The 20,677-nt window shown below is 44.9% G+C and overlaps 1 protein-coding gene across 1 annotated transcript in view; it reads left to right on the forward strand.

Moving 5' to 3' along the window:
* The window catches only part of LOC129714675 (glutaminase kidney isoform, mitochondrial-like), a 39,737-nt gene that overhangs the window by 863 nt on the left and 18,197 nt on the right, over positions 1–20,677 (forward strand). Inside the window, exons 2-6 of the mRNA XM_055664426.1 lie at positions 4,956–5,055; positions 10,221–10,342; positions 17,667–17,796; positions 18,784–18,863; positions 20,172–20,335. Coding sequence (XP_055520401.1) covers positions 4,956–5,055; positions 10,221–10,342; positions 17,667–17,796; positions 18,784–18,863; positions 20,172–20,335 — 596 coding nt within the window. The remainder of the gene's footprint in view (positions 1–4,955; positions 5,056–10,220; positions 10,343–17,666; positions 17,797–18,783; positions 18,864–20,171; positions 20,336–20,677) is intronic.

Here is a 20,677-nt window from a genome sequence, read left to right on the forward strand (position 1 = left end):
GTCAAACATAAGGTTTAGCACTACACGCTACCAATCCCAGTTGTGGAGACACTGATCATTCTTTTATTCTGGATTTTAATTCATATATTGTGTTTTTTTTTCTTAATATATAATTTATGATGCTTTTATAAGTGATATACTAAGATTTGATATGTACTTTATGATATTTTTTAATATGCAATGCATTTTTATGTAATGTTGCCCCTTGTCTGGCCCTTGAGTCCGAAATAAAATGTAGTATTATTATTATTATTATTATTATTAATATGCGAGTCTCTCAATTATAAGTGGTGTTTGATTGAGTGTCATTTTCAGCACCGTCTTTGTGCCACTATAGCTGAAGGGAAATACTACAGGCAACATTACTCGCTGGAGTTTAGAAGAATGAGGGGGGGAGGGGGGGGGGGGGGGGGGCTCATTGAAACTTACTTGGATAGAGTGGATGTGGAGAGGATGTTTCCACTAGCGGGAGAGTCCAGGACTAGAAGTCACAGCCTCAGAATTAAAGGACTTTAAGAAGGAACTGCAGATGCTGGAACAATCGAAAGTAGACAAAAGTGCTGGAGAAACTCAGCGGGTGCAGCAGCATCTATGGAGCGAAGGAAATAGGCAACGTTTCGGGCTGAAACCCGAAAGGGTTTCGGCCCGAAACGTTGCCTATTTCCTTCGCTCCATAGATGCTGCTGCACCCGCTGAGTTTCTCCAGCACTTTTGTCTACCTCAGAATTAAAGGACGTTCCTTTAAGAAGGAGATGAGCAATCTCTTTAGTCAGAAGGTGGTGAATCTGTGGAATTCATTGCCACAGAAGAGTAAGGGGTCAGTGAATATTTTGAAGGCAGAGATAGATAGATTGTTGATTAGTATGGGTGTCGGGGGTTATGGGGAGAAGGCAGGAGAATGGGGTTAGGAGGGAGGGATAGATTAGCAATGATTGATTGGTGCAGTAGACGATGGGCCAAATGGCCTAATTCTGCTCCTATCACTTATGACATTAAATACTCGACAATGAAATGCAGGAGGGAAAAAAACCCACTGGTCCATTAAGTTGTTCCACACAACTGGATTGTGGCAAGCATCACATACCACTTCACCCAGAGAGTTGTGAGTCTGTGGAATTCTCTGCCTCAGAAGACAGTGGAGGCTGATTCACTGGATGCTTTCAAGAGAGAGCTAGATAGAGCTCTTAGGGCTAGTGGAGTCAGGGGATATGGGGAGAAGGCAGGAATGGGGTACTGATTGTGGATGATCAGCCATGATCACAGTGAATGGCGGTGCAGGCTCGAAGGGCCGAATAGTCTACACCTGCACCTGTTGTCTATGTATCTATGTTTCTACTGTAGGTAACCACGAGACACAGGCCGATGAGAAAGTGGGTGATAGCTGAGAAATTCCCCTCGTTGCTCAGGAGGCCACGCTCCCATCTGAAGTAATTCAGAGAGTGCGTATTCCCAGCAGGAGAGGCCTGCTTAACCCGAGGATAATTATTGCCGAGGAAGGAACTGCAGATGCTGGTTTCAACCGAAGGTAGACACAAAAAGCTGGAGTAACTCAGCGGGACAGGCAGCATCTCTGGATAGAAGGAATATGTGATGCTTCAGGTCTGAAGAAGGTCCTTGACCCGAAACATCACTCCAGAGATGCTGCCTGTCCCGATGAGTTACTCCAGCTTTTTGTGTCTACCTTCGATAATTCTTGCCTGCCATGTCAACCACCTTTTGGTTTCCAGCCAAACTCTGGCCTTGGATTGCTACCGTGCATTGTATTGCTCGTGCTATCTGTTTCTCCTAATCCAACTTGCCTCTACATTTTATAAAGTTTTAAGTCACTCCAAAGTCTACACTTTCCTAAAGTGCATTTCTTGTTCTCATCCGGTTTTGATATCCAAGATGCCATGTGAGATGCTGACAATGGACAAGTGCCATTGTTTGAAAACTTGTTTCGAAATTGCCGCGAATCGCAAACGAAGATTGGAATCGTTTAATAATCGAGTGCAATTGGATTTCACCTGAAGCGGCCGTTAGCGTGGCTGGTCTCCGCCCCTGGAAGCTAACTGATACCATGCTCTGACATCAGCTAGCTGGCAAATTGCAGTCTTTTACATGAATTATTAGATAATAATATCTAAATAGATGCCTCACCAAGCAAGTGTACAATTTTTTTCAGCGCGCGCTGTTTGGTGAGGCAACTATTTAGATATTAAGGCACTTAGTTTACGCAGAAGCTCTCCGAATTAATGTAATGATATATTTAAAACATCTTTCATTCTTAATTGTCTTCCTTCCTTCCTTCCTCTGCTTTCTGTACACTTATTGACAGGGCCTTAGATACTTGGTCAAATGTCCGACCTTCAACCCGAGTGTGGCAGTGTGATTGGAAATCGCCAAGGCTAACCTGCTCGCAAGTCTATTTTCATTGAGAACACTGGCTCATTTTCACTTTAGTAACTCAGATGGCAGCGTGCATGCTGAAGTTTTCCAGATTGGTTTGGTTTCCTGGTCTTGCTCCCCACTCATTAAGCACTGAGTGGTGGATGAGCGATGAGTGACCAGATGATGGGTGACTGGTGGCTGTTCTTGCACTCACTGTTCCCAGAGTGCAAATAGCCATTGTTTCCTAAGCGACAACTAGGGCCCTGCTACCTGCAATGCCCAGAAGATGCCACGTACTGGAGGACTCTCCCAAGGCAAGCCGAGCGAAGAGTTGTATGATCCTCCGTATGCTACTTCAACAACACTCATCTTGGGCAACACGTTGGTACCTAGTACACCTGGCGGGCTCAGAGTTCAACTTTCAACTACATTTTGAGGGGTCCAGGAATGGCAGCCTTCCTTCTGAAGGCTTTAAGAGTTGTTGATGTGTCTCCAAACTATTGGACGGTAATGCTTAGTTTTTACGTTTTTCCCCTCATCCTCTCTCACGCTCACAGTTATAAATGCAATCAGCATTGCACAATGCAAGCTCTGTGGGGAAGTATTTCATGGAGACAGCAACGTTGCTTCCCCATCAGTTTTGGCAATTTGCCCATGGTCAACTATTCCAGTGAAACAAGACAAGACAGAACCTTATGGTGCTTTGCAATCTTCTAGCCAACATCTCTGCAAGCACCAGCACTCATGTTTAAAAGACACCGTAAACTGGTGTGGTAAATCTGTCCTTTGTCTTACAGTGTCTACTTATTGCCTATTCACTGCAGATGTCCTTTAACATATGGCGAAGGTTTGCAACTGGCTCCTTGCTGAGCAAGAGCCTTCACTGCACTTGACATTCAATAGCAATGCAGCTCGGGTACATTCTGATTTTCCTGTCATCCAAACACTAACTAAAACCCTGCAGATGCTAGGTATCAAAAATGAAGACCGAACATTGTAGAAATACACAGTAGGTCAGGAAGAAACCTGTTTAAATATTTACCGACGTACAATGTTAATTTAAATTGTAACTCATATGGAATGCATTTACAAAATGTGATAAGGTGTGTCGAGTGGTGGCGCCATAGAGTGTGGCAGCCTCGCCTGCAGCTGTTTGTTTTTCACCCTTTTTTAATTTTTAGTTTGTTAAACGTTTTGTTTTGGAGGCGTTTTAATCTCTTTTATGTGGGGGATGGGGGGGAGGGGGAAACCATTTTTTCCAGGCCCTTCCTGGGCAAGGATGCGTTTTCCCCCAAGCCTCATCTTCGCCCCCTCCTCGCGGCCTAACACCTGAATTGGCGCAGTCTTTCCTGCCTGAGACCACCCAGAGCTTCGAGCTGCAGCTTCAGCGGCAGCGCAGCACTGAGGCACCATCGTGGTACCCTGGTCACCGTGTGGAGATCTGGAGTGCTGGGACCGCCGACTTCAACATCGTGGAGCCTTGGGGTCTGCGGAGCGTCCAGCTGCGGGCAGCGACGCTGACTTTAAACACCGCGGAGCCTGGGAGCTTTCGCCGAGATCGCCAGTGTTGGAACTCCGACCAGAGTGGCCTGTGGACTTCGGAAGCCGCGGTCTCCGGCAGCTAGTGGTCGTATCGGAACTCCAAGCCACTGAAGAATCTTCTTCAAACGCCGGAGTTCCACCATCCCGGCGAGAGGGCCTGAAACATCGGGTTGCCGTAGCGACTGCAGAGGCCTCAAATAGGCCCGACTATGGGTGAACATAGAGGAAATGGACTGAACTTTGCTGCCTTCCCTCACAGTGGGAAACGTTGATCCCGTTGTTTTTATGTTTAATGTTAAATTCTATAATGTTGTGTTGGTTTATTTTATTGGTGAATTACAAATGGCAACTCAAATTTCACTATACCTATACAAATGAATAAATGAAAGATATTCCTTTGTTGAAACTACAAAGACCAGTTAAGCCAGAGGGGTGGCCTCTTCAGGCAACATTTCATTCATGGATCCATCTGGTAGAGTTGCAGAGACATCATCTTTTAGATACCCACTTCCTCTTCTAACATTAAAGTGACAGTTTTCCACCGTATAGTTACTCTTCCATTAGATGCACCTCAGGACTGAAAATATATATTGTTTAACATTCTGTCTTGACTATTATTTGACAAATACTTAGCTCCTTCAGTTCCTTACTCTCGCTTCACTCGTGATTCTCTAATATAGCCGTGAAGACAGACGCAAAGTAATAATTTAATTGTTCTGCTTTTTTTCTTGCTCTCCGTTACAAACCCTCCTGTATTCGTGAAGCATTTCCATACATGGGTGACGTTTTGGGTCGAGATCCTTCTTCAGACACTGATAGAGTCGCCCATTCCTTCTCTCCAGAGATGCCTGGTTGTCCCACTGAGTTACTACTCCAGCATTTTGTGTCTATCTTCGGCTTAAACCAGCATCTGGAGTTCGTTCGTACACATTCTACGTGACGCTGTTAGACAGATTCAGTCGACTCGGGTCCGCTTCATTATGGGTCTTTGTTGAAAAGTGTGAGACATTTTGTCACAGTTACTGCGCTTGTTTATCCACCAGGAGGAAGCACAAACCGGGCTTGATGCCAGGACTGGAGGATATGCTATTCTACACAATCACCGAGGGAGAAGAGCAGATTACGACCCCCAAGTTTATCAGTGTAAGCAAACAGGGAGCTAAGCTGCTTCTCCTCCTCACACAAATCCATGCCACATTATGCATCCTATTGTAGGTAGACAAAAGTGCTGGAGAAACTCAGCGGGTGAGGCAACATCTATGGAGCGAAGGAAATAGGCAACGTTTCGAGCCGAAACCCTTCTTCAGACTGATGTGAGGGTGGGTGGTGGGAGGGGTGGAGAGAAGAAAGGAGAAAGGATGAGGAGGAGCCGGAGGGCTGAGGGAGAGCTGAGAAGGGGAGGAGATAGTAAGGACTACCTGAAATTAGAGAAGTCAATGTTCATACCGCTGGGGTGCAAACTGCCCAAGCGATATATGAGGTGCTGCTCCTCCAATTTACGGTGGTCCTCACTCTGGCCATGAAGGAGGCCCAGGACAGAAAGATCGGATTGGGAATGGGAGGGACAGTTGAAGTGCTGAACCACCGGGAGATCAGGTTGGTTAGTGCGAACCGAGCGGGGGTGTTCGGTGAAGCGATCGCCAAGCCTACGCTTGGTCTCACCGATGTAGATCAGCTGACATCTAGAGCAGCGGATGCAATAGATGAGGTTGGAGGAGGTGCAGGTGAACCTCTGTCGCACCTGGAAAGACTGCTAGGGTCTTTGGATGGAGTCGAGGGGGGAGGTAAAGCACAAGTAGCATTACTTGCAGTTGCAAGGGAAAGTGCCAGGGGAGGGGGTAGTGCGGGAGGGAAGGGCATCGTATTGTCCTGTGTTACGTTACTTATGCCTAACATTTACCACGCAGCTTGTCCTGTAAGATGTCAGGCCATGCTTACTCAGATCTCAGTTCCTTCCGTGGAAAGTCACATTTTTGTTGAAATTAAACGGGCATTTCACTGGGAGCCATAAACCCAGGCGCAATTTGCAACCTATGCTCCTCCATTCTCAAGCAACATTTCCATTTTCATCCTGCCAATTTTTAGATCACATTTATTGAAATCTTCTCCCATTTTGAAATGCCTTTCCTGTCTGCTCCCCATTCCCCCCCAACTCCTCAAGGCTCCCTGCATTTCAACCTTCCCCAGATGAAGGAGGCTATCTTAAACTTTGATTGCGGCTGCTTTGCAATACGCTGCACTGATGCTCCAATAAGCTGCGGCAAAAAAAAGGGCAGATTCAGCACTGGCGGTGCTGGCTCGAAGGGCCGAATGGCCTACTCCTGCACCTATTGTCTATTTACAATGCGTTCTGTGCTGTGAAGTTTATCAAGGAAGGGTGGGAGGGGATGAGGGTTTGGGGTTGCAGAATAAAGAGTGGGATCTGTGTAAAATGGGCGGTTGAGGGCTGGTGCAGGCTCGATGGGCTGAAGAGCCTGCCTGCATGTTGTATCTCTCTATGACTCTACCTGGCGCAGGGAAAGTGCTGGTGCAGAAGGTGCTAAACTAACGGTGAAGTTTAGGGGATATTTGAACAATGCTCTGTAATTTGAAAAGGTTTAGTGAGTACAGCAGCTCAGAGAAAACAGTTCTGTGCCGCTTGCACCCTTCAATGGAAATCCCCTATTGTTATGCAACTGGTAGCTTTTTAACCCATCTACAACTGCTATTAACAAGCTGATTTACTCCTGAAAATATTTTATTACAACATTATATAATTTATTTCATGAAGCTACTTCATGTAAAGACATAATTTCAAACAACCAATACACTGTACAACTAGAGACTTTATTGTTTAAGAAGGAATTGCAGAAGCTGGGAAAATCAAAGGTAGACAAAAGTGCTGGAGAAACTCAGCGGGTGCAGCAGCATCTATGCAACGTTGCCTATTTCCTTCGCTCCATAGATGACAATAGACAATAGACAACGGGTGCAGGAGTAGGCTATTCGTCCCTTCGAGCCAGCACCGCCATTCAATGTGATCATGGCTGATCATCCCCAATCAGTGCACCCGCTGAGTTTCTCCAGCACTTTTGTCTACCTTTGAAACTTTCTTGTAGTGATACAAAGCCAAAGGTTAGAGTATGTTGAGAATACCTTAAGCAGTTCTGGCACTTTGAGAGGACGTGTTGATCTTGAAAGTTGTGCACTATGGAACCATCAGGATCATGTATGAATTGTGAATGTTAGATTACAAGCACGGACTGCACAAGGACTGTAAGAGTAGAAACAAGGAACTGCAGGTGTTGGCTTACCAAAAAAAGAGACAAAGTGCTGGAGTAACTCAGTGAGTCGGGCAGCATCTCTGGAGAACATGGACAGGTGACATTCCGGGTTCTTCAGACTAATTGTGGGGGGGAGGGGGGTAGGAGAAAGGTAGAAGAGAGGAGGGGCAGGACAATGCAGGTGAGAGGAGGGTTGAAAGGCAGACAGTTGGACAAAGATCAGAGATGGGGAAAAAGGTGTGAGATAAAAGGAATGGAGAGTGGTGAATTGTGAAGCCAGTGTAGGTGGAGGGGGAGAGGAGAAATAGGTAGGAGTCCCAGTGAGGCACAGGGAGGGGGGGAGAGAAAGGGGAGGTTGTTAAGGGTTACCTACAATTGGAGAATTCAATGAACCAAGCGGAAATTGAGGAGCGGCTCGTCCAGTTTGAGGTTAGATTTGGTTGAGAGACTGAACTAAGTGGCAGATGGGCTTTTTATTTGAACGGATTTATTTAAACACAGATAAGCGGCAGGTGTGCAGCGGAAAGCCAATGTGAGCAACACTTACAGTACGCAAACAATCATTTTGTTATTCAATCAACTGGATGCATGAATCTGTTTTCTAAAGAGAAGTACAAGCACCTACACTGGGATTGAACCTGAGCTTATCACTATAGAGCTCTCTTCCTTAGTTTCCATGGCAGGGGAGGGGAAGGAGAGTCAATTGCCATATGTGTTGAAAAGGTGAATTTGCACAGCATTCATCCTGTCTATGATTGAGGCTAATTGCGATCATTGAGTTCATAAGAGTCACAGAATGATACAGCGTGGAAACAAGCCCAACTTGCCCACACCACCCATCTACACAAGTCCCACCTGCCAGCATTTGGTCCATATCCCTCCACACCTGTCCTATCCATGTACCTGTCTAATTGTTTCTTAAATGTTGGCATACAGTATTCCCTGTCTCAACTACCTCCTCTGGCAGCTCGTTCCATTTCTGTGTGAAAAAGTTACCCCTCAGATTCCTATTAAATCTTTTTCCCTTCACCTAAAACCCGTGTCCTCTGGTCCTCGATTCCCCTACTCTGGGCAAGAGACTCTGTGCGTCTGTCTACCCGATCTATTCTTCTCATGATTTTATACACCTCTATAAGATCGCCCCTCATCCTCCTGTGCTCCAAGGAATAAAGACCCAGCCTGCCCCAACCTCTGCCTGTAACTCAGACCTTCTAGTCCCGGCAACATCCTCATAAATCTTCTCTGTACCCTTTCCAGCTTGACAACATCTTTCCTATAATCCAAATTAAATTAGATTCTATGAGAGGGAGATTCAACAGTGGGACATACATTCTTATTCCGCAGTGTACCAGCTACCTGATCCAAGTGACCACTTTCTTTTGCATGAGCCAAGCCAAAGAATATTGGCTTTAGTTCCCCTTCCCATTCCCACACTGACCATTCTGGCCTGGGCCTCCACCATTGTCAGAGTGAGGCCAAACGCAAATTGGAGGAACAGCACCTCGTATTTCCCTTGGGCAGCTTACACCCCAGCGGTATGAAGGTAGACAAAAGTGCTGGAGAAACTCAGCAGGTGCGGCAGCATCTATGGAGCGAAGGAAATAGGCAACGTTTTGGCCCGAAACCCTTCTTCAGACTGTATAACTATTGATTTCTCAAGCTTAAAGTAACCCTTGCATTCCCTCTCCCTCCATCCTTCCCCCACCCAAGTTACACCAGCTTCTTGTTGTCATCTAGCAAACAGCTTACAATGGCCTGTCTCCTTTAACATTGTTACTTTTTTGCATATCTTTCATTCATTTGTTCTATATCTCTCTTTCTGCACCATCGTCTATATCTCTCGTTTCCCTTTCCCCCGACTCAGTCTGAAGAAGGGTCTCGACCCAAGACGTCACCCATTCCTTCTCTCCAGAGATGCTGCCTGTCCCGCTGAGTTACTCCAGCTTTTTGTGTCTATCAAAGCATATAGATTGTGGAAACATCATGGTCAAACCCTCATCCTGCCCTGTCCCAATACTCATCAGTATACAGGAGTCATTAGATAGTGACCAGGATTGGGAATTCTGATTTATGTCCCTTCCCTTTCAGCCTGAGCACTTGTACGACAAATGTAGCAAGCTTACCACTGACACAAACGTAGTAAATATCAATACTGAAGCAAACTGTGTAGTTCAAACTGCAGGGAATAGAGGTTATTAACTCATTCATTAGGAACTAAGCTAGCCGCCTCCATATCTGCTTTTCAATGAGGCACTGGACACGACTTTGAATTAAATGTGGTTGTTCCTTTCCATATCAATGCATATTTATCATTTAATTTTATTTCTTGTTAAATTAACTGACCACAGTTAGGGTGGAAGGCGAGGCATACCGTGCATTGTGCATTGTGCAATCCGAGCAATCGTGCATTGAGGAAGGAAGGAAAAAAAAGAATCATTTAAACTTCAGATTTTTGATCAGTGTGTTGCGACAACGGCTTTAAGTGCACATGAGTACCAGAGGAGAGGATGGGTTGTCATCGCAGTTCCATAGGCCATGGCCACTCAAATGTTGGCTGATGGTTGCCTAGGCTGGGAAGCTGATTTCTGGCAAAATCATAACTTGGCATGAATCAAAGACCAGCACCAGGAGACAAAAGGCGGAGAAACCGGTGAGGTGGAAAAATAGAAAACGTTTCAAAAGCTGAAGTAAAATATTGATGCGGTTTTGTCTAATTTTTGTAGTCTTATGCCCCTGTCCCACTTAGGAGACCTGAGCGGAAACCTCTGGAGACTTTGCGGGCCCACCCAAGGTTTCCGTGCGGTTCCCGGAGGTTGCAGGTGGTTGCTGGAGGTTGCAGGTAGTGGAAGCGGGTAGGGAGACTGACAAAAACCTCCGGGAACCGCACGGAAACCTTGGGTGGGGCGCAAAGTCTCCAGAGGTTTCTGTTCAGGTTTCCTAAGTGGGACAGGGGCATAACTGTATTTTCTTGAAGTAGCACTGATTTCATGAAACCGAGTGGATGTTCATGTTATTTGATTCTCGTATGTTTTATTTTAAATGCAGGCATTAAAATCAACAGGGCTGCTGACCTCTGACCCCCGGCTGAAGTACTGCATGGACCTCCTGCGTCAGACTGTACAGAGTTCCTCAAATAGCGTCATGCTGGACAGGCACCTCTTCAAAAAGTACTCATTATCATTCTTAAATCACAAATTTAATTTGCAAGCAAAGCTTTCCCCTCTTCTTACCTGACAATCATTTGTCTCAGGTAGACACAAACAGCTGGAGTAACTCAGCGGGACAGGCAGCACCTCTGGAGCGAAGGAATGGGTGACGTTTTGGGTCGAGACCTTTTCAGACCTTCTGAAGAAGAGTTTCGGCCCGAAACGTTGCCTATTTTGTACACCCAGTGTCGCTGCTGTTAGGTGAACTATCGATCCTCCTGGACATCCCCTTGATTCCTGGGTAAACAAAAATGCTGGAGAAACTCAGAGGGAGCAGCAGCATCTATGGAGCCAAGGAAATAGGCAACGTTTCGAGCCGAAACCCGGAAGGGTTTCGGCCCGAAACGTTGCCTATTTCCTTCAGGGTTTCGGCCCGAAATGTTGCCTATTTCCTTCGCTCCATAGATGCTGCTGCACCCGTTGAGTTTCTCCAGCATTTATGTCTACCTTCGATTTTCCAGCATCTGCAGTTCCTTCTTAAACACTTCAGTCCTTCCGAATCATTTGTCTTATGTTTATAGTTGGACTGGATAATTGTAATCTCACAACACTTTCAGGAATCGACGGGTCCTAGACATTTGATGCAGCTCCTTTTAGATCACGTGGATTTCAAAGAAACAGCCACTAATATTAAAACAACTTGAATTGCTTAAATGTCATAATCCTGACCAAATATGGTCCGGGGCCTATACTGACTTTGGGATAGGTCTGCAGAGACCATTCATCAAATATTTGCTCCAGCAGCTTCTAGGACCAAGTTGAGTTAAATAAATTAAACCATTTATTTCCCAATTTATTCCCAACCTAATGTTATAACTTCATGAGATGAAATCATGAGAGGAATAGATCGGGTAGATTCAACAGAATCTCTTGCCCAGAGTAGGGGAATCGAGGACCAGAGGCCTTGGGTTCAAGGTGAAGGGGAAAAGATTTAACAGGAATCTGAGGGGTAACATTTTCACACAAAGGGTGGTGGGTGTATGGAACGAGCTGCCAGAGGAGGTAGTTGAGGCTGGGACTATCCCAACATTTAAGAAACAGTTAGTCAGGTACATGGATAGGACAGGTTTGGAGGGATATGGACCAAACGCGGGCAGGTGGGACTAGTGTAGCTGGGGCATGTTGGTCGGTGTGGGCAAGTTGGGCCGAAGGGCCTGTTTCCACACTGTATCACTCTGTGACTTTCTTTTCACAGTCTACTCCATAGTTAACTTGCATAAGCTTTGCCGTTGCAAGCATAGAAATTAAGCAAATTGACATTTCTAAGCACTGATTTTATTCTGGAAACAAACTATTATGAGATATTTGGGGTGGAGAAGAGAGTAAAAGACTAAGAATAGACAATAGACAATAGACAACAGGTGCAGGAGTCGGCCATTTGGCCCTTCGAGCCAGCACCGCCATTCAAAGTGATCATGGCCGATCATCCCCTATCAGTACCCCGTTCCTGCCTTCTCCCCATATCCCCTGACTCCGCTATCTTTAAGAGCCCTATCTAGCTCTCTCTTGAAAGCATCCAGAGAACCTGCCTCCACCTCCCTCTGAGGCAGAGAATTCCACAGACTCACCACTCTCTGTGAGAAAAAGTGTTTCCTCGTCTCCGTTCTAAATGGCTTACTCCTTATTCTTAAACTGTGTGGCCCCTGGTTCTGGACTCCCCCAACATCGGGAACATGTTTCCTGCCTCTAGCGTGTCCAAACCCTTAACAATCTTATATGTTTCAATGAGAATCCCTCTCATCCTTCTAAACTCCAGAGTGTACAAGCCCAGCCGCTCCATTCTCTCAGCATATGACAGTCCCGCCATCCCGGGAATTAACCTGGTGAACCTACGCTGCACTCCCTCAATAGCAAGAATGTCCTTCCTCAAATTAGGGGACCAGAGCTGTACACAATACTCCAGGTGTGGTCTCACTAGGGCGCTGTACAACTGCAGAAGGACTTCTTTGCTCCTATATATAGAAATTGAGTTTCAAAAGAAATATGGCATAAACCAAAATATTCAGCTAACGCCAAAGGCTGTGAGGAATTTTCTTGTTCTGCAATTTTTGGCAATTTTATTTTTGAAATTTTAAGTTGGAGTAAAAAATTAGCTGGAAATATTAGGCAAAGCAAATAGCTGGTTCTGGGATTGCAGGCCTGTTTGTATGGCAATCATGTTAACCAGTATAGTCTGCATCTCATTTAATGGGCAAAATCTAAAGATAGAATTGCACTATCAGATCATAAGATTCTTGCCATCACTGTGCTATTGGCTCGCTCAACATAAATGTGATCTGAGTCAGGGGAAAATGGAATGCCAGTTAAATGGGAATGTTATTCGGGCCGAGGAATACATTCAATATAAACTGCTCCCAGAAACACTTCAGTGCAGAACTAGATGTGGAGACGAGGTTCCCACTAGTGGGAGAGTCTAGGACTAGAGGTCATAACCTCAGAATTAAAAAAACGTTCTTTTAGGAAGGAGATGAGAAGAAATGTCTTTAATCAGAGGGTGGTGAATCTGTGGAATGCTTTGCCACAGAAGGCTGTGGAGGCCATGTCAATGGATATATTTAAGGGAGAGATAGATAGATGCTTGATTAGTGCGGGTGTCAGGGGTTATGGGGAGAAGGCAGGAGAATGGGGTTAGGAGGGAGAGATAGATCAGCCATGATTGAATGGCGGAGCAGAATTGATGGGCCGAATGGCCTAATTCTACTGCTATCCCATATCGTAATCAGAATTGTAATTAATTTATTAGCCAAGTATGTTTTGCAACATACGAGGAATTTGATTTTGCCATACAGTCATACCAATAAAAAGGAACAGGACACACAACTACATAAACATCCACCACAACAGATTCCCCACATTCCCCACTGTGATGGAAGGGAATAAAGTCTTATCTTCTTTCCTCCTTTTCTCCCGCGGTCGGGGCGATCGAAGCTGCCACAGCCGGCGATCGAAGCTCCCGCGTCGGGGCGGTTGAAGCTCCTGCGGCTTGAAGCTTCCGAAGTCGGTCCCTAACCGAGGACCGCGAGCTCCATGATGTTAAGTCCGCAGGCTCCCACGGTTAGAGCTCCCGAGGTCGATCCCCAGAAAGAGGCTGCCAGGTGCACGATGTTAGGCCGCATTGCGGACGGAGATACGATACGAAAAAAAGTCGCATCTCCCTCGAGGAAAATCAAGGCTACCTTCCTCACATCTGTGTTTGAACCTCTTCAAAAACACCTTGCCACAGTACAGCGATGTCACTTTCATAGCCACATAAAGCTGGAGTAACTCGGCGGGACGGGCAGCATCACTAGAGAGATGGAATGGGTGACATTTCGGGTCAAGACCCTTCTTTAGGAATCTCTCGTTTCCCTTTCCTCTGACTTTCAGTCTGAAGAAGGGTCTCGACCCGAAATGTCACCCATTCCTCTTTTCCAGAGATGCTGAAGCCTGTCCCGCTGAGTTACTCCAGCACTTTGTGTCTATGCTCTATATCAATGTCCTGCCACGTGGACCAGCTAGAATGGGCTTAGGTGAGCCGACCAAGGCCCATAAAATAATCTGGTGCCAGATCCCTGGGATGTTACAGAAGGCGACTGTGTTGCACGGCAGTGAAATAGAAGGCAGAGCATGGATTACCCTGACCAAGCATTTCCCTCGGCTTACTGCTGTCACAAAGGTCATAAACCATTTTGCAGCAATGCATTGGTATTTTAAGACCGTGTTTATATTTACTCAGTGCAGTACATGTCATAATTGGAATCAAATCCAGCTTGAAGGAGAACCAGCTTTTTGTAAGAGCAAATAGAATTAACTGGCAAGTCAAAATTGCTCATAACAGCATTCACTTCCAAACATATTACCCTCTCTGTTTGTTTTGTGTTCAATTATACAGTATGCAGCAATCTCATTCTATTACATACAGTGGCTTGCAAAAGTTTTCGTACCCCTTGAACTTTTCCACATTTTGTCACGTTACAACCACAAACGTAAATGTATTTTATTGGGATTTTATGTGATAGACCAACACAAAGTGGTGCATAATTGTGAAGTGGAAGGAAAATGATACATGGTTTTCAAATTTTTTTACAAGTGTGGCGTGCAAAAGTATTCAGCCCCCCTGAGTCAATACTTTGTAGAACCACCTTTCGCTGCAATTACAGCTGCAAGTCTTTTGGGGTATGTCTCTACCAGCTTTGCACATCTAGAGACTGAAATTTGTGCCCATTCCTCTTTGCAAAATAGCTCAAGCTCAGTCAGATTGGATGGAGAGCGTCTGTGAACAGCAATTTTCAAGTCTTGCCAGAGATTCTCAATTGGATTTAGGTCTGGACTTTGACTGGGCCATTCTAACATATGAATATGCTTTGATCTAAACCATTCCATTGTAGCTCTGGCTGTATGTTTAGGGTCGTTGTCCTGCTGGAAGGTGAACCTCCGCCCCAGTCTCAAGTCTTTTGCAGACTCTAACAGGTTTTCTTCCAAGATTGCCCTGTATTTGGCTCCATCCATCTCCCCATCAACTCTGACCAGCTTCCCTGTCCCTGCTGAAGAAAAGCATCCCCACAGCATGATGCTGCCACCACCATGTTTCACAGTGGGGATGGTGTGTTCAGGGTGATGTGCAGTGTTAGTTTTCCGCCACACATAGCGTTTTGCATTTAGACCAAAAACTTCAATTTTGGTCTCATCTGACCAGAACACCTTCCTCCACATGTTTGCTGTGTCCCCCACATGGCTTGTGGCAAACTGCAAACGGGACTTCTTATGGATTTTTTCAACAATGGCTTTCTTCTTGCCACTCTTCCATAAAGGCCCGATTTGTGGAGTGCACGACTAACAGTAGTCCTGTGGACAGATTCTCCCACCTGAGCTGTGGATCTCTGCAGCTCCTCCAGAGTTACCATGGGCCTCTTGGCTGCTTCTCTGATCAATGCTCTCCTTGCCCGGCCTGTCAGTTTAGGTGGACGGCCATGTCATGGTAGGTTTGCAGTTGTGCCATACTCTTTCCATTTTCGGATGATGGATTGAACAGTGCTCCGTGAGATGTTCAAAGCTTGGGATATTTTTTTATAACCTAACCCTGCTTTAAACTTCTCCACAACTTTATCCCTGACCTGTCTGGTGTGTTCCTTGGGCTTCATGATGCTGTTTGTTCACTAATGTTCTCTAACAAACCTTTGAGGCCTTCACAGAACAGCTGTATTTATACTGAGATTAGATTACACACAAGTGGACTCTATTTACTAATTAGGTGACTTCTGAAGGCAATTGGTTGCACTGGATTTTATTTAGGGGTATCAGAGTAAAGGGGGCTGAATACTTTTGCACGCCACACTTTTCAGTTTTTTATTTGTAAAAAAAATTGAAAACCATGTATCATTTTCCTTCCACTTCACAATTATGCGCCACTTTGTGTTGGTCTATCACATAAAATCCCAATAAAATACATTTACGTTTGTAGTTGTAACGTGACAAAATGTGGAAAAGTTCAAGGGGTACGAATACTTTTGCAAGCCACTGTATACCTGGTCCTTTTCATGAAGGGATTGATACCGTTTTTCTCCAGGCATGGCTGCCAAAACACAAGAAGATATAAAGAAGTAATTGTCTGGAGCTAGTTGTGTGCTCCCAAAATGATTCTGGAGTTTCCAGGAATTTTCTGGGGTTTGCCTCATAGAACACAGGAGAAAAAACAATGTGTTTTTTAATGTTCGAATGGTTTCATAGATTATTTACAAAAGCATTGGGGATCAGGGCAAGGATTTGACAAGCCATTCTATTAACAATCAGGATGAATCAATTGACTGATTTTTCTCACAGAGACATAAAGACTAAGAAGGGTCTTGACCCGAAACATCAGTCTGAAGTAGGGTCTCAACCCATTCCTTCTCTCCAGAGATGCTGCCTGTCCCACTGAGTTACTCCAGCATTGTGTGTCTATCTAAGACTAAGATGGAGACTTAGTAAACAACTGAGGGTGAAAGGGCTGGTGAGAATGATGAAATGAGAAAACCAATTATAATAACGAACAAGGTATTATAATTTCAGTTGGAACGAGCGCAGAGAAGTAAACAAGGAGGGTCTGAAGAAAGGTCTCGACCCGAAACGTCACCCATTCCTTCTCTCCACAGATGCTGCCTGTCCCGCTGAGTTACTCCAGCACTTTGTGTCAATAAACAAGATGGAGGGCCTGTCACCTATCCATGTTCTGCAGAGATCTATTGAATATAGTTCAGATTCACTGTCATGTTTTATTCTACTTAAATAAGATGATGACCAGCATTTCAATACCAGTATAAACCAGCATCTACAGTTCCTTGTTTCTACAACAGACAAATTAAGTTTGGTTCACAGGTGTTTAAAACAGGATAAGTGGTTAGAAAATAAGAGCGCCCACCGCAGGATTTAACCATTGTCAAATTAATAGACTAAAGGACATACTGGGAGGTCCATACTGTTTAGGACTGTACCTATTTTATTTGTTTTCCCAGCAACAATATTTAGTTCAGTCTAGTTTATTGTCACGTGTACGGATGTACAGTGAAATGCTTTTGTTGCGTGCTATCCAGTCAACAGAAAGACAATACATGATTACAATCAATCTATCTACATTATACAGATACAGGATAAGGAATAACGTTTAGTGCAAGGTAAAGCCATCAAAATCCGATCAAAGATCGTCCGAGGGTCACCAGAGAGGTAGATAGTAGTTCAGCACCGCTCTCTAGTTGTGGTAGGATAGTTCGGTTGCCTGATAACAGCCGGGAAGAAACTGCCCCTGAATCTGGAGGTGTGTGTTTTCACACTTCTGTACATCTTGCCCGATGGGAGAGGGGAGAAGAGGGAGTGGCCAGACTGAGACTGGTCCTTGATGATGCTGCTGGCCTTGCCGAGGCAGCGTGAGGTGTAGATGGAGTCAATAGGAGGTTGGTTTGTGTGTAGGAAGGAACTGCAGATGCTGGTTTAAACTGAAGATAGACACAAAAAGATGGAGTAACTCAGCGGGACAGGCAGCATCTCTGGAGAGAAGGAATGGGTGACGTTTCGGGTCGAGACCATTGTTGGTTCACTAATGTAAACTATAGGGTGAGTTCAGGACATTTTATAGAAGGGCACCCACTGAAGATAGTTCTGATTCACACTTTATTCCATGAATAAGATGGGGATTGCATTTTTGACATTTTACTCAAATTCTTGTATTGGTTTGAAGTGATTTATGTTTCAGCCTCAAATATAAAGCATAGATATTATCGTTGTTTCTCCGCCACATAGGCCAAGGCTTTTGTTTTGTTTTTTTCTCTTTAAGATTTTTCGGGAGTAACATTGTTCTACTGACCCAAGCCTTCAGGAAGAAATTTGTCATCCCCGACTTTGAAGTATTTTCATCACATATCAACCGACTCTATGAGAATGCAAAAATGAAGACCAGTGGCAAGGTGAGATGTTCAATGATGATAAGATGGAGGCAGGGATGGAAGTGGGACACGTGTGAGGGGTTGGTGGTGGTGGTGGTGATACAAAAATCGTGGAATTTGATCAAGGTGTCAAATCCCAGCTGGGATTCAACTTAGTCTTGTCATCAGGTTGTTCTCCTGCGTTGTGAGGTTGCAAACTTGAGTATGCTGGATAAAGGCCACATATTTCAACCAGACAAAATGCCTTCAGCTTACTACTTACAACCTTTGAACTCCCCAGTTCCCTGATTCTGGCCTTTTGTGCCACTGCCTGCCATGCCTTCAACCAGCTATAACCCCAGCTTTGGAATTCCCTCCATGAAACATTTGTCTCATCCTCATTTTAAAATCCTCCTTAAAATATATTGAAGAAGGGTTTCGACCCGAAACGTCACCCAATAGACAATGGACACAGACAATTGGTGCAGGAGTAGGCCATTCAGCCCTTCGAGCCAGCACCGCCTTTCAATGTGATCACAGCTGATCATCCCCAATCAGTACCCCGTTCCTGCCTGCTCCCCATATCCCCTGACTCCGCTATCTTTAAGAGCCCTATCTAGCTCTCTCTTGAAAGTATCCAGAGAACCTGCCTCTGAGGCAGACTCACCACTCTCTGTGAGAAAAAGTGTTTCCTCGTCTCCATTCTAAATGGTTTACTCCTTATTCTTAAACTGTGTGTGGCCCCTGGTTCTGGACTCCCCCAACATCGGGAACATGTTTCCTGCCTCTAGCGTGTCCAAACCCATTCCTTCTATCCAGAGATGCTGCCTGTCCTGCTGAGTTACTCCAGAATTTTGTGTCTATCTTCTTTAACCAAGCCTGATCAACCCTGCAAATATCATCCACGGCACTGTACGAGTTTTCTATTTATCGTGCCATGGGGCACATTTCAAAGTAAAAGGCAATATGGAACTGTTAATTGCTGTTGTTTCTCTCATAATTTGTTTAAAAGCGATGGTATTTTCATAGGTTGCAGACTACATCCCACAACTGGCCAAATTCAGCCCAGATCTCTGGGGAGTTTCTCTGTGCACAGTGGATGGACAGAGGTAAGCTTTAAAATCATCAAATACAAACATTGTAAATGTGACAGTCATGTGAACATTGGGAAACCCAACAAATTTGGAAAGCATATCTCAAGTTTTTCCTCTTGTATTCCTTCAGGAATAAAAATAAGAGGGAGATGATAGACACAAAGTGCTGCAGTAACTCAGCGGGACAGGCAGCATCTCTGGAGAGAAGGAATGGGTGACGTTTTCGGTCGAGACTCTTCCGCAAACTGACACTCAGGGGAGAGGGAGACACAGAGATAAGGAAGTGTAAGGTGTGAAAACGAGACATCAAAAGAGATGGCGATAAAGGAAAATGTAGAATAGATCATTGTTAGCTGGAAAGGTGACAACAAAGTAAACGGAGATAAAATGTAGTCGGGGGACAGTCAGACTGGTCGGAGAACTGGGAATGGGAAGGGATTGAGAGAGAGGGAAAGCAAGTGTCACTTGAAGTTGGAGAAGTGAATATTTATACTGCTGGGGTGTAAGCTGCCCAAGTGAAATATGAGATGCTGTTCCTCTAATTTGCACTGGGCCTCACTTTGACAGTGGAGGAGGCCCAGGACAGAAAGGTCAGTGTGGGAATGGGGGGGGGGGGGGGGGGGAGGGAGTTAACATGTTGAGCAACCAGGAGATCTGGTAGGTTTAGGTGGACTGAGTATTGGCTGAAGGATAGCTCCCTATTCAGACTTCTTTAACATTAACAGCACAATGGATTACATGGGACCAAATGATGAATACATTTCTGGATGCTGAATGCTTCATGGCTGGTTCACTAAATGTTCCTGTTCCACATATGGCCACGTTTTCCAAAGTTGCATTAACCATTCACATGTATTTTTTACAATACATCCCAACTTGTCCTTGTAATGGAACCTTTCCTGCATTGCCGTTGGATCATTCGAGTAGTTAGGAGACCGTTTAAACGAGATTCTGTGCATCAATTAGGATAAACAAATTGGCTAATATCTGAGCCAAAAGGTTCTACCATGTAGTGATTGTTACCAGCACCTGGGTAAGTATGGAATTAAAGGCAGACAGATTTTAATTGTGTTTATTTTAAGCAAAAGCATTAATTTAACGGATCTACATTTTGTGGCGAGAAGGAATGGGTGACGTTTCGGGCCAAGACTCTTCTTGCACTTTCAGTCCGAAGAAGGGTCTCGACCCGAAACATCACCCATTGCTTCTCTCCAGAGATGCTGCCTGTCCCCGCTGTGTTACTCCAGCATTGTGTGTCTGTCTTCGGTTTAAACCATCATCTGCAGTTCCTTCCTACCCCTTTTTGTTTTTGATTCTCTTTAGATACTCCATTGGAGATACCAAAGTTCCCTTCTGCTTACAATCTTGCATCAAGCCGCTGGAATATGCGATTGCAGTGAATGAATTTAGCACTGACTTTGTTCACCAGTATGTAGGCAAAGAACCGAGCGGACTACGCTTCAATAAAGTCTTTTTGAACGAAGAAGGCAAGTATACGGTATAAGAGCTCCAATAGGCAACCTGGGCTTAGCCAAATTGACAATCTCAGGGGAGCCAGAGTTCCAACTCCTCTTGGCAACAGAATACACAAAGGAGTTTCATCTCACCTGCACATCAACTGTTGCTATAGAGCTTTCATTTATTGTGGAATAATAGAACTAATTATACATCCGTTACCAACAAAAAAAAAGAAAAGATTTGCACTAAGTACTTGGAATTTGAACATCGCACTGAAAAGGATAAAGGAAATTCAAGACATGGAAATCTCAAAAAGCCCATATGGCATCGATGTTGTTCTATGCAGCAGAGAAAAACACTGGAACAGTGCT

This window comes from Leucoraja erinacea, chromosome 40 (genome assembly GCF_028641065.1).
Source record: "Leucoraja erinacea ecotype New England chromosome 40, Leri_hhj_1, whole genome shotgun sequence".
In the NCBI taxonomy this organism is placed as follows: domain Eukaryota; kingdom Metazoa; phylum Chordata; class Chondrichthyes; order Rajiformes; family Rajidae; genus Leucoraja; species Leucoraja erinaceus.